Here is a 15,596-nt window from a genome sequence, read left to right as displayed (position 1 = left end):
CCATCATTTCTCTCTCCTTCGCCAAACCATTGATTTGATTTGAGGGAGGGAATTCTTCAAACAAATGTGTTTTGGTTTGAAGGTTTCCCTCAGCTACAAGTCAAACTAGTTCGAGGAATGTCAAACTAGTTTAGTATTTCGAGAAGGGGACCTTCTCCTTCGCTGGAACAGATAGAGATAGGAGGAGGAGAAAGACATAGGACATGGGGAAAAGAGAGCGGAGGGACGAGAGAGAGATAAATTATGGTGGTGGTAGGAGGTGGTACTTACTGGTTAGTGGTAGGAGAGGAAGAAGAAGAATATCATATTTTTATTCAAATTCGCCGTCGATGACAGTCCGTCCACACCTTTGCCAACATGAAGAGAGAAAAATGTGTGTTTTAAATTCAAATTGTGCCCCTAAATTTTTTTTTATTTTCGAGTAGAGGGATTTTTTCCGTTAAAACTTATGGTTGTAAAATCCATTTGAACTCCCAAGTTGAGTCTACAAGTTCTAAATATTTATTATAATGTTTACTATGTCCAAAATTCTTTATGGTTCGTTAACAAATGATGCACCATCAAACTCCCCCACAACCGATACTCTCGTGAATGAGTTCTTGTGACACTAGTCAGGGGCGGCCCGTGACCAAAGCCACCAAAGCGGTCGCTTTGGGCCCCAAATAATCAAGGGCCTCATATTTCCTATTTTGTATGTAATTTTCGAAAAATTAATTATACTTTAAATCAATTTCAAATAGAATTCAAGGCGTAGCTTAGTGGTAAAGATTTCACATCTTGGATAAAAGGTTATGGGTTTTATCCCTGCCTTTTACATCGTTTAAAATTTATTTAATTTTTTCCTAGTATCCATTGTATGGGGCCCCAATTTTTAATTTGGCTTGGGGCCTCAGATATACTTGGGCCGGCCCTGACACTAGTTACATCTGCATTTTGAACACTAGTTAGTCGTTGAACGAACTCTGATTACAGTACCTTAAAAATTAAAAACGTCGGAGTTACAACCGCTTTGGTTACTCAAGATCTTCCGCCCTAAATTAATAGCAAATTTGAATGGCACTCCTAAATAATATCATAGTTTCTTTTTAGCTAGATTAACATATAAATACATATACAACAACCACTAGAGGTTAATACTCAAACTCATCGACAATCGAGAAACAATGATATAATTGTGCCACAAACTAAACAATCTGGAAAAGTTTATCTGAATTATTTGCACTCACTTTCATTATTGATTAATTAATTATATTAAGATCCAAACTCATATAATCTCATACCAAACTCTCGGACCGGTCGGGTTTTTGAACTCTCTGTCCAATCGGGCTTTCGGGTTTAATCGGGCGGGTAATTTTAAAAATCTTGGTGTCCAAAACCCGTCCAAGTCCGTCAAATTTTTCAGGTTTCTCGGGTATCGGACGGTCGCGTATCGGGTTTTCACCAAAGTTTCAAAATATCTCGGTCGAAATGACCAAAATATTTTTATTTCGATGGTATCGAAATTTATATCGAAACTAAAATTTAATTATGTTTCTCTTAACAATGTTGTGTCAAGGACACTTCGCACTTGGACAACAATATATGTACGTATACTTATATTATACACTTCAAATACTTTAAAAATATATTTATATATGTTATATATGCATACATAAATACATACAAGCAAGCATACATATAATGTGCATAAGTATTATCGTATAAATGGATGACATTATTAAGCGGGTTATGTCGGATAAAGATTATCGGGCGGGTTCGGGCAGGATGCCGGGTAGCACCTCAAAACCCGTACCCGGCCCGTTGATTTCATCGGGTTGGTCGGGCTAAATCCGCTTTCGGATTTCGTGTATCCGCGGGTTCTAACGGATTCGGAAACCCGTGACGGGTTTCGGTGTGCGGATTTTTTTCCCAGCCCTATTTGCAACTAGGTTATTTCCTTTAATTTGGTCAACCCTAAAAACCATTATTCTTATTTTTATTAAAACGACAAAAGAATAATTGACCACCATTTTATTGTTTTGCCCGAATATAAAAGGGGAAGGGCTAACAATCTGCAAATTTCTTTGTGAGGCATTATACCAACTCCATTGACCACGACTTAAATATTCGCATTACGAATCTCGAGGATACGAATGTTTGTTTTCACATGGGGTTGTAAAGAGTGCTTGAATAAAAAATTAAAAACTAAAATCTAAATTAGTTTACCAAAAAATAAGGAAGCTTTGAAATATGAATCTGTAAGCAAATAGGATTATTATCTCATAAAAAAAATAGGATTATTTTGATTTTAAGTCTTAACCCCAAAAGAAATTTGGTAATTATATAAAAATTTCTACTTTTATACAGTAACTGTTTAACTTATAAGTATAGTAGATCTAGAGGGGTAGTCAAGCTAGACTTCGGATGCCATTCTAAAAGTCCATGAGTGTCCCCATAGTTTCAATCGTAGACCTTTCATAGAAGTATGCATATCAGGTTTGTTTGGACTGTAGATTTGGTAGAGTAGCTGATTATAGAGCCTAAGGTTAAGGGTTCGATTTTTGCGAGTTACTAAATTTTTTAAATATTATTTTCTTTTAAAAGGGGCACTAAAAGAGCAAATGTACAAAGACAAAATCTCAAAACTGTAATTTAATTAATTACTCATGGAAGCCCGAAAGACGCCGGAATGAAAGAACAAAAATCAAATTAAATACATATTTTTTTTCAATCTATTTCATCCTCTACATGGGTGTGTTACACAATTACATAGAGGTAACCTTCTAGTTCTTTTAATTTTTCTTTGTTTTTAATTTTTTGTTTGCGTAGATTCTTATTGCTAATTGTGGTAAGTTAAAATAGTTATGATAAGTAGTATATGTTTTTTGTTATATCTTGTTAGATTGTTATGACTCCAAAAATGTATTTATGTTGTTCTGAAAAAAGAAAGAAAAAAAATTTAGTTCAAATTTGGTTAAATCACAATCAGGAGCTATGAATCGTTAAGAAAAAACAAGAAGAGACTAATAACCTAAATGAAGTGTTGGTTGACGAATCATTTTTTTTCAACTTACAGTGTAGGAGTCCCGTCGGTACGTTCGCCTAGGCTCCCCAAAAGTCTGGGTCAGTACTGGGAGATGGTTTTTAAAGAGAAATTCTAAAATATCTTACGTGACACTCTAAGTTTTAGAGTCTGAGTGTTGCATTAGAGATGTTCTTAGACTGTCCTCTAGAGGATTTTCATGTGCCACATAAACAAATCACTTAATTTTATGATAAAATATAGATTTTAGAGTTTCTCTTGAGTACTGCATTAGAAAGAGCTCTCTAATAGAGTATTCCTAAATGACCAAATAAGAAAGAGACCATTTAGATATCTAATTTTTACACTTTAAACATAAAATTTTAGAATTTTTCTTGAGTCTTGCACTAAGTTGCTCCTATTTGTGGGCTTTATCCACCATCTAACTACCAAAATTCAAATGGCAATTTCCTCTATTTGAGTCCCAAAGCAAAATTATACATGGCCCGTTTAGAGTTTCCCATGTTTTTGCAGTCCCATCCTTCTTTCTTGTCAACGCCGCCACTCTGAAAGAAAGAAAAAAAAAAAGTAAAAGTAAAAGTTAAAATCCAAATATCATTAAAACCGGAAAACAAACGTTCCCTTCACTACTCACTACCAGCTCACCATATGAGTTTCTTTTCTGCAACTGCCTCGAGCTGCTAACGTGCGCCATGAGCACCGATACCAGCCGAGAAGTCGTCGCCAGGAATTTCCGTTCACTGGTTGAAAGCGCCGACCGGAAATTCGTTAGGGTTCGTGAGATTCCATTACACGGACGAACTCCAAATCATTATTTCCGTAAAGTATTCAAAGCTTATACAAAATTATGGAAATTTCAGCAAGAGAATCGGTCTAAACTCGTTGAATCAGGTTTACAAAGATGGGAAATCGGTGAGATCGCTTCTCGAATCGGTCAACTTTACTATGGACAGTATATGAGAACAAGTGAAACTAGGTTTTTGCTTGAATGTTATGTTTTCTATGAAGCAATTTTGAACAGAAGTTATTTTGATGGTGTAAAAAGTGGTGGTGGATCGTCGATGAAGAATAATTTGAGTTTGAGGTTTAAGGAATTGAGGTTTTATGCTAGGTTTTTGGTTGTTGCTTTGATTTTGAATCGGCCTGACACGGTTAAGATACTCTTTGAGCGATTCAAAACTCTTGTTGATGAAAGCAAATCTACTTTTCGGGTAATTTCTTTGATTTTATAGATTACTGGAGAAATGCAGTTCTTTTGTGTTTTTGATACTGAATTCCAGTTAGAATTAGGGAATTTTGTTAATTTGATAGTGAATTAGGAGCAAAGTTTGATTGAAATTGGGGATTAGGGTTTCATACCTATTAAAGGAAAAAAGGGTACCAATTATGTGTTTTAGAGTTCAATTATTATGGCATTTCCTCATAAATTATTTACTTGCTTTTTCCAATGAATTTCGACTGGAAATGATGAATTTTTCTTTCACATATTGAACTATTTCCAGATACAGAGAGAGGGAGAGAGTGGAAGTAGAACACTTTTTATTGCTTAAGTCGAAAATCGAAATATTCTTCTCATTTCCTGTGTAATATGTTGAAATTGTATATGGTGTTAGATTGGTACGTCTATTATGGTCAAGCCTTCTATCACTTACGTGTGGGAGATTCAATACCTTTACTATATCCCAATTCGAGATTTTGATGCAGTAATTACTCATCCAGATTAGGTAGAAATAATCTCAAAGTAAAATCCTCTTGTTCCGATAAAATTTTACATCTTCTCTATTTGGGTTGTCCAAGATAGGAAACTGTCCTCCTGGATTGTTAAGTTCATTTGTATATGTTAGCTTTTAATGAAATTTCTTGATTTATTTGTTAAATGGTAGTAAAGACTTTGAATTTCACATACGTTTTTCTTATTACCTCCTATGCGTTTTTCTGATAGAAATGTTGTAGTTGTTTGAAGATGTTGAATTTGGCTGCATTTAGCTAGTAGGTTCCTAAAAAAAGTATGTTGGTTATACAAATGCGACTGAGGGATACTGGCAAAATGGTTGTTTTATACCTGGTGCTTTATGTCTAGTGTGATTATATATCGAGGAGTACCATTTTTCAACGAATTTTTAGGGCAGCGTTTACTTGCCGTGCTGTCCTATTTACATCACTAATTTCAAAAAATATATTTCGTTAAAATCTTTAATTGATTCTATAAACTCCAAACCAAAGTGAACTGTTTGAGTCAATCCTTCTCTTGTTTTCTCAGGAGGTTAACTTCAGAGAATGGAAGCAAGTGGTGCAAGAAATTGTCCGATTCTTGAAAGTTGATACAACAATGATGGATATCAAGCCTTTACGTTATTGCGCTAAGTTTGACTGTCATCCAGATTCATTACCATATGTGGCTCGTTTCCACGCAAAGCGGGTTCTGAAGTTGCAAGATGCATTGTTGATGAGTTACCACCGTAATGAGGTAACTATTTAAGTATTATCACGCACACTTAATTGCCATGTAATGAGAAAAATAAAAAGATACGGGACACATAGGCCATATCCAGTCAACAGAAAAAAAGGGAAACCGGTCAAAAACTCAATGGGCTAGTTTTTTTTGTCACAAAAGGGTCCCTGAATCCTTTTAGGCTTCAGCTCCCTATGCAAGGTTTTAAGTTTGTACATGGTATTTAATGTCGCACATAGGCTGTACAAATTTGCACAGTTTGTGTAGTTTGCGCATGTCAGCATAGGGAGTGAACGCCTCAAAAAGTGTTTTCTTGTCTTTTTAACCAAGACCAACACGAAATCGTGTAATCCACCCAATCACCTGATTAAAATGTACATAAAGGTTCATGAAGTCGGAGTCTGTCAGACATTTACCCTTCAGGTAATTCTCTTTTGTTCGCTCTCTGGGAGTCTTAATCATAAATTTGTTATTGTCTACTTTCAGGTGAAGTTCACGGAGCTCACTCTTGACACTTTCAGAATGTTGCAATGTTTAGAGTGGGAACCTAGTGGATCCTTCTTCCAGATGCGTTCAACAGAAACCAACAATCATGTTACTTCAAACGATCACTCTGTACCCTCTGGACTTATTGATATAAATCTTGCTATGGATATGACTGATCCAACTTTGCCTTTGAATCCACGGAAGGCTATTCTCTACCGTCCATCTGCAACACATCTGGTCTCTGTAAGTGTTAATTTCATGTTTGTTTGTTGAATGTTGACCACTTCTCTAGTTCTATTTTTTTTTGGTATTATATATGACAAAGGAAGACACCTGAGAATTTGTAACATATTTTACTTATCGTCCACTTATTTGCCAAAAAAGAGATAGAGATATTTTCACATTTCTACCCCCACGTGAATTACAAAAGTAAGGTTGCCTTTTCTGTTTCCCTTTTCAGTAAGGTAGGATCCCTATGGTGGTACTCAGTTATACTAAGAAAACCCAAGAACATGAATATGTTTTCTTATCTTTCCAAGTTTCATTCGCTTTATATATTTCGAAGAATCAGAACTTTGTCAGATATGTAATTAAGGTTCAATTTGTGCAGGTAACTGCAACAATTTGCGAGGAGCTACCTCCAGATAGTGTTTTCCTAATCTATATATCAGCTTCAGGTTCTGTCTCTCTACTCCAATCCCCGTAATAAAATAAGATATTTCAACTAATGTTGATTACTCACTATAAAGAATTTTCTTGCAGGAAAAGCTGGTAGAAATATTACATCTCAAATGGGTACTTCTCGAGTTTCAAGGAACTCATCAAACTTAAAGTTAGATTCTCGGACCTTTCCTGAATGTGAAATTTCACAATCTGGGGAGCTTAATCACCAAAAGGGAGACTCTCCAGACTGTGATGATAATTGTTTGTGGCTAGGCCCTAAAGGAGATGGAGGTAAGACGTGTTGATTTGGCCATGATTATTGACCATTAGTCGCTATTTCTGCGTGTTCTTACAAATATGGTTCTTATTTTCAGGTGCAAGCAACCTGTACCCTGGTGATATTATTCCATTCACGCGAAAACCACTCTTCTTGATTGTTGATAGTGACAATAGCCATGCATTCAAGGCAGGTTTGTCAAAACTTGTTTCTCAATGCGTTGATTGACTTCTTAGTTCACTATTAACTTAAGTGCTATTGTGCTAGTTCCTTGACTTCTGTGGCGAAATTGAATTCTCTTAACTCCTTATTTCGATTTCTAACAAGTAATGACTCTTTTTCCTCTGACAATCGCCCGATTAGTCACTGATTTTCTTATTGAAAATCTACCTTTGGTATAACCTTTGTAGTTTGACAAGTAGAACTTGAATGTAGAATCTGATCATCTATATTTACTTACCGCCACTAACCCAGACGGCTGGGGCACCAAAGGAAAATACTGTAGGAAAGTATGGATTCTAGGGTTTTCTAGGATTTCAGTTTGGGAGATTTGCTGTTTGGACCCCCTTTCACATAATCCACTTGCTGTTTGTACTCCCTTTTTCCAGAGTTGCATTTTGGACTCCCTTTTTCAAAAAAATAGTTAATATAACAGCACAGCAATATTTTTGAGATGAAAATACTATTTTTGAGATCATCTACATTTCTTAAGTGTTCGTGGCAAACTGGAATTCTACGAATCAAGTTCTGGAAAGAAAAACAAAGCCCACTGAATCATTTGTGACATTTGATTTATTCCAACCCATATTTCTACCTACGTTTATCTGCAGGACCAAGCCATCATCAGTGCCACCATCAACAACAAGCATCACCGCCACCAACACCAAACCCCCAGCACCACCATTACCAACACCTCCAAACCTCCTCCACTACTACCACCAAGACACCATACCACTCCCAATCCCCACAACTGTACCACCATTCCACTATCACTACCATAACCACCACTACATCCGCCAATGACATACCACCACTACATCACTAGTCATGACAACCCCACCACCACCACAAACGCCATTTTTTAAAATGTATTTTAAACTTTTGAGGTTCTATGTTTTTTATTAATAATATCTAAATAAGGTCATTATTGTAAATAATGAAATCTTGTGATTTTGCTTTGTTGCCGAATGATCTAAAGAAGATAGGACTTGGATTCACGAATCTTAAAATTCTTGAGATCCTTTACTGGTTTCCCAATCGAAGAAAAATCCCAAGGCATCATTTTTCTAGGTTTCATGTTTCCCAAGTCCAAACAACCCATTAATGGAGAGTCACCAGAAGTGTTTTTAGTTTCTCCCAACCGGTCATGCTTCTTCATTTATTACTGTAAATTTTTTCAGGTTATACATGGGTCAGAACGTGGAGAAACGGCTGTGCTGCTTCTTTCTCCTCGTAGGCCAGCATTCTGGAACTCATCATCTGCAGCTGATCTGACAAAAAATGGTAGTCAGTTTACATACTTCCTGACAGCTCCTTTACCAGCATTCTGTCAATTGGTTGGCCTCTCCCTATCCGAAATCGATAAGGTTAGTCGATAGAGAACGTTTGACTCAACGCCATTTGGGGCTTGTATTGGTCTGATGCGTTTGAGATATGGTCTTGTAGGAGATATACAACAAGGCTGACGAAGTACTCTCCATGGCTTTCTCTGATTGGGAAATAAAACTCTGCAAATCATATTCCCTTGATTTAGCTTGGGCTCAAGTATTATCCGATCCGTTCCTGAGGAGGCTTATTCTTAGGTACTTGTTTTTAGTAATGTTATTTCAGGATGTTGTCTTGTTGCCCAATTCTAAGTGCATGATTTGGGTGTGGACTAGCTCCCCGTTCTTTTCTAATGGGCCCGGACCCTATCAAGAACACAACATGCATACTAAGTACTTGGGGATCATACGATATTGATTTGGTCTTAGGGTATATCTTTTAATGTGGAAATATAAATGGATTGGTAGCTTTCTTATTTATGGTAAACACTTCTTTTCCTGAACCTAACTTTCATCTTCTCTCTAGGTTCATATTCTGCAGATCTGCACTTTACCTCTTCTGTCTTCGGGAAGATGGTGACGAATATCTACCTGAGTGCCTACCCAAGCTTCCTCTTGATGTTTCTCCAAAGTCCGAAGACATTCAATCTAATATACTTGAGGTCGCTACTTGCCTCGGGGTGGCCAGTCATTTTCACTTCGATACATCATAACTATACCAGAAGAGATCAGAAAGAATGTGTAGATAAGACTATGGCCATTTTCAGAAGGCAGTTTCTATATTCACACGATCGATTCATGAACAGAATGCCATCTAGGGTATCTTCTTCGTCTCTTTTATTTTTCTTTCTTTTCAAGTGAGTTGGGTTTTTAGTGTATTGTTGGTTGAAGATTTGCAGAATGTGTTTTGTTGTTTGATTTTATGTGTTAATTTTACCTCGAAGCTATGTTGTATAATTAAAATATGATTGCTTGCTATTACCGAGTAACGCGGTAGTAACAGAATAGAACTAATTTTATTTATTTTTGTGTAAATTGTAAAAGATACCTAGAAAGGCAATGAAATTTATGATATTTTTCTCTCTTTGTATGTGTATGACTTTCTGAGATCTAGTTAATTTCTTGTACCATTTCAAGCTGTTTTAAGTCATTCTCTCTCTCTGTATGTGTATGATTTCTTAAAAAAAAAAGAGACAGATTTTATATCAGCATGGCTCTTTCTCGCGTTTCAACTTTAAACTGTTGTAAATTATAAGAGGAACGACGGTTATACGAGGAACTATAGTAGTGGTGGCTAGAAGAGAGGACGAAGATCTTACAAAAAGCATATTATAGGTTGTCGGCAATTGCAGTTTGCCAACGACTTATATCGGCATGGGAAAGAAAGGTTATGGCGTGGGGAGTTTCGAAAAAACAAAAGAAAAAATTAATCAAAAATTTTCATCTAAAAATTTGTACTGAAGAATTTTTTTTATTTTTCTAAAACTGTAGCCAAATCAACTAGATATTAAGTTTTCAAGAGGGAGATTTGCTGAAAAAGTTCCAAATTGCTTTGAGGACTCATGTCCAAACTACAAGTACCCATTCCGTTTTCAAAAGAAACTTATCTGGTTCAGAGGGCTTTATGAGCTCAAGAGAGCGCGTCCAATCACTACACTACCGGAGTACCGGTGCATGGAAGGCTTAGGCGTAAATGACTTGATACACAACTCAAGGTTAACTTTTCTAAAACGCAGGGAGAATTTTGTCCATCCAAAAGTTTTCTTTTCTTTTTGAGATAACGAAAGTGTTAAGAGATTAGCTTTGTATTAGACGTATATTTCACCACAAGTATTAAAATTTGTCGATCCATGTGACTCTCCAAGGAAGCATCTCGTCCGTCGATAATATTATGAAGAAAACACAACGGTAGTGAAAATTAACCGTCAGATAACTTACTAATAAAAACACATTGACATTCAATTACAGCCGTTAGATAAAAACCATCACCACTTATTTCGGCAACGTGGATAAAGTTGTATAAATAACGACTTCCCTTTTACTTTTTCGAAGTTTAGATTGTTTGGGTGGTTACCGAAAAATCAAGAATTCGAAGAAGAAGAAGAAGAAGAGGTAAGAGATCTTCACTTTTCTAGGGTTTTCTTTTTTATGTTAAGGTACCTGTTCTTCTGATAGTACTTAGAAGTACATTAGGGTTATGGTTTTTGGCGTTATTGTTAGGTGACTAGAGTTTCAACCTTCTTTGTGGTTTACTTGAGCTTGAATTCATGTTTGATTTCATTGTTAGGGTTTCAAAGATTTATGAATTGCGTTGTTATTTCTTAATATTGTCTTCTTGGTTTAGGATTTTAAACCATCTTGTGTAATTATAACCCGTAGAACAAAAGATTGAAAGATTTGACTTTCGAAAGAGTTATAATCTGTGGTTCTTTGTATATTAGGGTTCCTTAATTAGGGTTTTAAGTGTCAAGTAATCAGCCATAGAACAAATATTGAGAAGGTTCTGTTTCTTAGGGTTTTAAAATGTCAACTAATTATACATGTAGAAGATATCTGAAACATTAATTGCTATAGAATTTGAAATTTGGGGATTTTGTTATTGATTTCAGATGGCTCGTACTAAGCAAACTGCTCGTAAGTCAACTGGAGGAAAGGCACCAAGGAAGCAACTTGCAACCAAGGTCTGTTCAATTGACCTAATTTACATTTCTTGATCAAGTATTGATTTTGATATTTTTTTTTTCTGATTTATGTTCCTCTCTGTTTTCAGGCTGCCCGTAAGTCTGCCCCTACTACTGGTGGAGTGAAGAAACCCCATAGATACCGTCCCGGAACTGTCGCTCTTCGGTAAATTTTGTCTTTCCTTTTGTATATAATTGTAATGGGTATATTAGTACTTCCAAAGATCGAACTTAGATATCTTCTTATTGATGATATAATTTTGAATTGTAAATAGTGAAATCCGCAAATACCAGAAGAGTACTGAATTGCTTATCAGGAAACTTCCATTTCAGAGGCTAGTCCGTGAAATCGCTCAGGACTTCAAGGTATAGATTCTGTCTTCAATCATCTGTTGTCTTGAAATATTGTTGGTTGCTTCAAATGTCACCTGAAACCGAAATCATTCTCGTATGCGGTATGGGGACCTGTTTGCTATCATGTTAGTACTAACCCGAAAATCGCGTATCGGCTTTTTGATCTTAATTGGCCTAAAATCTTTGTGAAATATAAATGCATCATAAAGAGTTATGCTGTCTAAGAAAATAGCCAAGATGTACTGCAGCCAAAAATGGCAGAAAGAGTTATGCGTATCTGTACCACATACAGGAGAGATATGTGACTAGGTAACAACGGGATGATAGATACACTTTTGAATATTATGTGTATTGAATTAGTTGATCAAGAAATCTTCCATTGAACATGACTGATTGATCCTATAGACTTGTCGAGTAATAGGGTTAATTAAGATTGTAGATATTGATACGAGTATATGGACTTGGTGTTCTGGCTAGTAATGAGTTGTTGTGATGTTTGTGCAGACTGATCTTCGTTTCCAGAGTCACGCTGTGTTGGCGTTGCAGGAGGCAGCCGAGGCGTATTTGGTTGGACTGTTTGAAGACACCAACTTGTGCGCTATCCATGCTAAGCGTGTTACTATAATGCCCAAGGATATTCAGCTGGCCAGGAGGATTAGGGGAGAAAGGGCTTAATCGGGTTGGTGCACTCATATGATGTTGCCTTCAAAGGGGGAGTAAGTAGTAGAAGAAGATGATGTTCTGTTTTTTCCGCTTTTTCTGTGTTTTCATAGTATTGTTAATGAATATGATGAACTTAGAAGATGGTAATTGGTAGTAGGATATATCTCTTTCTCTCTCTCTAGTACTTGAGAGTTGTAGAAGAAGAATATTATGGTTGTGATGTTTGGTTTTGTGCAGCAGAATGAACCAAGTATTTTGTGTTGCTACTACTAATTCAATGTTGATCAGTTGAAATTTTCTTTCAAGAATCATTTTGCCTTTGTGTTTGTACTATTGTTAAATTATGGGGAAGACAGATCTTAAACCAATCTGAAGGAGACAATGTATAGCTGTTAATGAAATGGCAAAAGGATAAACTTCTAGGGTTTGAGTTAATGGGGGGAAAGTTTTGGTCGAAGAGAGAAAAACCATGTCCTGAAGTTGGGCTTTTGATAGCTGATTGAAGTTATGGTATTAGCTTAAAGTTTTTGAGGTATTTTAGTTATGTGTAGTAAAAGATAAAAGATGGTAAAGTATGACATTTGTCTTCAACATCCGTTAGATTATTTTTGATTAAGTTTTTTTTTTGTTGAACTTATTTTTGATTAAGTTGTTCGAAAAATCTCAATAGATGAAAAAATTTCTCGAAATATGGATTTTATTTTCTCCTAAAATGGTCTTTGATCACGTGGTTTGACCGCTCAGGGTTTTGCTTTGGTGCCTTTTGAAAGTAATTTATTCCAAATGGTTGCCATCTTTAAAAGTCTTTATAGGAACTTCAAACGTCCCATGTGTCAATTGTCGATGTGACCACTCGTTTTTTTTTTTTTCATGTATAACGTCAATAATCCAGATTTTCACGTCTGCCGCCATGAAAATCTAAATTAAAGCATTTTTTTCGCATAACAGTGAATACAATCATATACTCATCAAAAAGAGGCAAATAATATCAAACAAGAAGCTCATAGGTAACAAAAATTAACCAATTAAATTTTCAAAACTCAAATAATGTCTCTAAATCATCGACACGTATGTCGGACAAGATCAAATAAAAGAAAAAGAACTACTTAGGAGATGCAACTCCAAATAACTACCTTAAAGAAAGAAAGAAAACTATGAAAACTCTTTAATTGACTAACTACGACCCAAACAGGTGACACTTCTTGATTTCTTTGTCCTAAAAAATAACAGGTTGGATCAGAACTCAACAAGTAGATTTCGAAATCTCTAAAATCTTAATAGACAATTTTAAGAACTATGAAGACAAAAAGACAACTATATATTAGGTGTTCACATTAGTACTTAAGTTGTGGCAATTACAATAAAGGAAACCACATTTGTAACCAACAACCGAAAGCGATATGATAAGTTGGTGTCCACCGGGAAAATCAAATCCTTCATCCGAACCGTCCCCATAACATTGATGTATGAGAGTGGTCCACAAGGCTACCCTTATGTTAGCGCCGACCCCATATGCTCCATACCTAGGTCGTACCTCCGTAAACCTTTACCATGCGAACCCGTCGTCCATCACAACAAATAGTCGGTAAAGAGGGTTGGACCAACCACAAAATTCATACAACCCTCCACCATCTCCATCACATCACACACATATAATAACATCATACCACAACATACATAAATCAAATCTTAACCGCTAGTATATTGTTATGACCTACTAGTTTCGTACCGATAATGTTTTGCAAGTAGTGATCTATGTCTCCTGCGGACAGTAGGAAACACACAATTAACATAAGGTCGATTGGTGGGCCACCAACAACTTGGGTTTTAGACCTCGAGATAGACGAAGTTCTGGCTGGACCTTGTAGACAGACAAAAACACAAGTAGAACCGTGAAGTCTTGGGGACACAGGGATGGTGTCGGCGAGGGGGCTCCTACGGTGAAGTCAACCAACTAGAAAGAAAATAAATATACAGAAGAATGTTGAGCGTATCACCGTGTTGTATTGTCGGAGGGTGGCTCTGAACCCTAAAGGAGTCTCGTTCTAGCCGTCGATCTGTTGCCTATAGTATCTTGACCGTACGATTACACCGCTCGACTTTAAACTCTTCGTAGGCTGAGATCACCCTAAATGTATTTGAGGTGACGTGAGATTTTTGAGCGACCTTGTCAATGGATACGTGGCGAGATCTCCGGAGTTGAGGTTGACTCAGTAACTCGCAGACTCGGTTGAGGGAGACCGAGGGGTGCTTGGAATATTATTAGTTTTGAGGGGTTATTGTTTGTCTAGATGGACGTTCACAAGGGCTTAGAGCCGTTTAGACTTCTAATGGGTCAAATTCCACGTGGGAGTGTCCAACTAGTAGGCGAGTGGGCTGGGCCCAAGTGATATTTATTTGAAGTAGCTGGGCCTAGGCAATGTTTAGTCCCAGTGGGCAAAGTACGACTTTTTGCCACTACGACTCCGAACCAACGCAATCTTCTCAAAAGTGTCTCGAATCAACTTTGACCCCTCTAGTCTAGCATCTTCTGCCTCTATCCGACACGATGGTAATCGACAAAGTCTCTTATATAATGCCTCGAAGGGTGTCATGCCAATACTAGACGGTTAATCAGTCAATTCTCTTTCTTGATGTACTTTTTACTGTAAATACACGGTTAATTTGTAGGAAAATGAGAAAAGTACCGTCCAAAAGTGCCGTACGGGTGACCCTATTAGATAAGGGGACGAAATGGTAATTTCAAAGTGTAAATTACTATTTTGCCCCTTGTCTTTTGTGATACGCGGTACTTTTGGACTGTAACCCTACGAGCTTTGTAATTTCTATTGGGTTAATTCCGTTTTAGCCCCCAATTTGTGACCAACTGGCCGTTTTGGCCCCCAATTGTGTCCGGCAGTTCGTTTTAGCCCCAAGAGCTAAATTTTTGACGAAATTATCCTCGGGGGCCAAACAGAATTATTTGTGAAAAATGTTAAAAACAAAAAAAACACATCACACCATTCTTTATCATCCACCTCATCTTATCACTCCTCCACCACACCACCTCCTATCCACGTCACCATCTCCTCTCCACCTCACCCTTCTTCTCCGGCGGAATCTTGCCGGCCGGAATAAAAAATTCCGGCCGACCACCTTATTAAAAAAAAAAAAAAATTTATTTCTCTCTTTTCTTCCTCCTTTCTCTCTCTTCTTCTCTCTCTTCTTCTCTCCCATCTTCTTCCTCCTTTCTCTCTCTCCTTTCTCTCTCTTCTTCTCTCTCATCTTCTCTTTCTTCTTCTCTCTCATCTTCTCTCTCTCTCCCTCCTTTCTCTATTCCGGCGAAGGTATCTTCGCCGGAAAGTGTCTGGATCTGGGGAAAACCCCAGATCCAGACTCCTCTTCGTCTGGGATTTCCAGACGAAGAGTGCTCCTCTTCGTCTGGAAATCCCAGACGAAGAGGAGTCTGGATCTG

The 15,596-nt window shown here is 37.0% G+C and overlaps 2 protein-coding genes across 6 annotated transcripts; both read left to right on the top strand.

Moving 5' to 3' along the window:
* Positions 1-3,498: 3,498 nt before the first annotated feature.
* On the top strand, positions 3,499-9,528 carry LOC147565157 (signal transducer, putative (DUF3550/UPF0682)). Of its 4 annotated transcripts, none has more exons than XM_086651656.1 (9): positions 3,499-4,233; positions 5,283-5,489; positions 5,961-6,203; positions 6,571-6,637; positions 6,723-6,914; positions 6,998-7,089; positions 8,301-8,486; positions 8,566-8,702; positions 8,971-9,528. In XM_086651656.1, the coding sequence occupies exons 1-9, from the start codon at positions 3,715-3,717 to the stop codon at positions 9,155-9,157; spliced, it is 1,830 nt and encodes a 609-aa protein (XP_086507782.1). In that variant the 5' UTR covers positions 3,499-3,714; the 3' UTR covers positions 9,158-9,528. The 4 variants fall into 4 exon arrangements, 2 of the variants coding, with proteins under 2 accessions (XP_086507782.1, XP_086507783.1); XR_015230121.1 differs by having other exon boundaries at positions 3,510-4,233; positions 6,998-7,093; XR_015230122.1 differs by having other exon boundaries at positions 3,642-4,233; positions 6,998-7,093; positions 8,566-8,741; positions 8,839-9,528.
* Positions 9,529-10,249: 721 nt separating this feature from the next.
* LOC147565156 (histone H3.3) lies at positions 10,250-12,447 on the top strand. 2 transcript variants are annotated; one of them, XM_086651653.1, is made up of 5 exons: positions 10,250-10,556; positions 11,054-11,125; positions 11,215-11,291; positions 11,401-11,491; positions 11,984-12,447. In XM_086651653.1, exons 2-5 carry the CDS (start codon positions 11,054-11,056, stop codon positions 12,152-12,154), a joined length of 411 nt encoding a protein of 136 aa, XP_086507779.1. In that variant the 5' UTR covers positions 10,250-10,556; the 3' UTR covers positions 12,155-12,447. The 2 variants fall into 2 exon arrangements, with proteins under 2 accessions (XP_086507779.1, XP_086507780.1); XM_086651654.1 differs by having other exon boundaries at positions 10,461-10,549; positions 11,053-11,125.
* Positions 12,448-15,596: the final 3,149 nt, after the last annotated feature.

This window comes from Eschscholzia californica, unplaced genomic scaffold, assembly GCF_041429995.1.
Source record: "Eschscholzia californica isolate CP2 unplaced genomic scaffold, dmEscCali1.0.p SCAF_1, whole genome shotgun sequence".
Lineage (NCBI taxonomy): Eukaryota > Viridiplantae > Streptophyta > Magnoliopsida > Ranunculales > Papaveraceae > Eschscholzia > Eschscholzia californica.
The sequence above is the reverse complement of the archived record's forward strand: the minus strand, read 5'-3'. Positions and strand labels throughout refer to the sequence as shown.

Coding starts and splice junctions, on each gene's coding strand:
- LOC147565157 (XM_086651656.1), top strand. CDS start 3,715: ATGAGCACCGATACCAGCCGAGAAGTCGTCGCCAGGAATTTCCGTTCA. Junction 5,490..5,960: donor TGAGTTACCACCGTAATGAG/GTAACTATTTAA, acceptor GTCTACTTTCAG/GTGAAGTTCACGGAGCTCAC. Junction 6,638..6,722: donor AATCTATATATCAGCTTCAG/GTTCTGTCTCTC, acceptor ATTTTCTTGCAG/GAAAAGCTGGTAGAAATATT.
- LOC147565156 (XM_086651653.1), top strand. CDS start 11,054: ATGGCTCGTACTAAGCAAACTGCTCGTAAGTCAACTGGAGGAAAGGCA. Junction 11,292..11,400: donor CCCGGAACTGTCGCTCTTCG/GTAAATTTTGTC, acceptor AATTGTAAATAG/TGAAATCCGCAAATACCAGA. Junction 11,492..11,983: donor AAATCGCTCAGGACTTCAAG/GTATAGATTCTG, acceptor ATGTTTGTGCAG/ACTGATCTTCGTTTCCAGAG.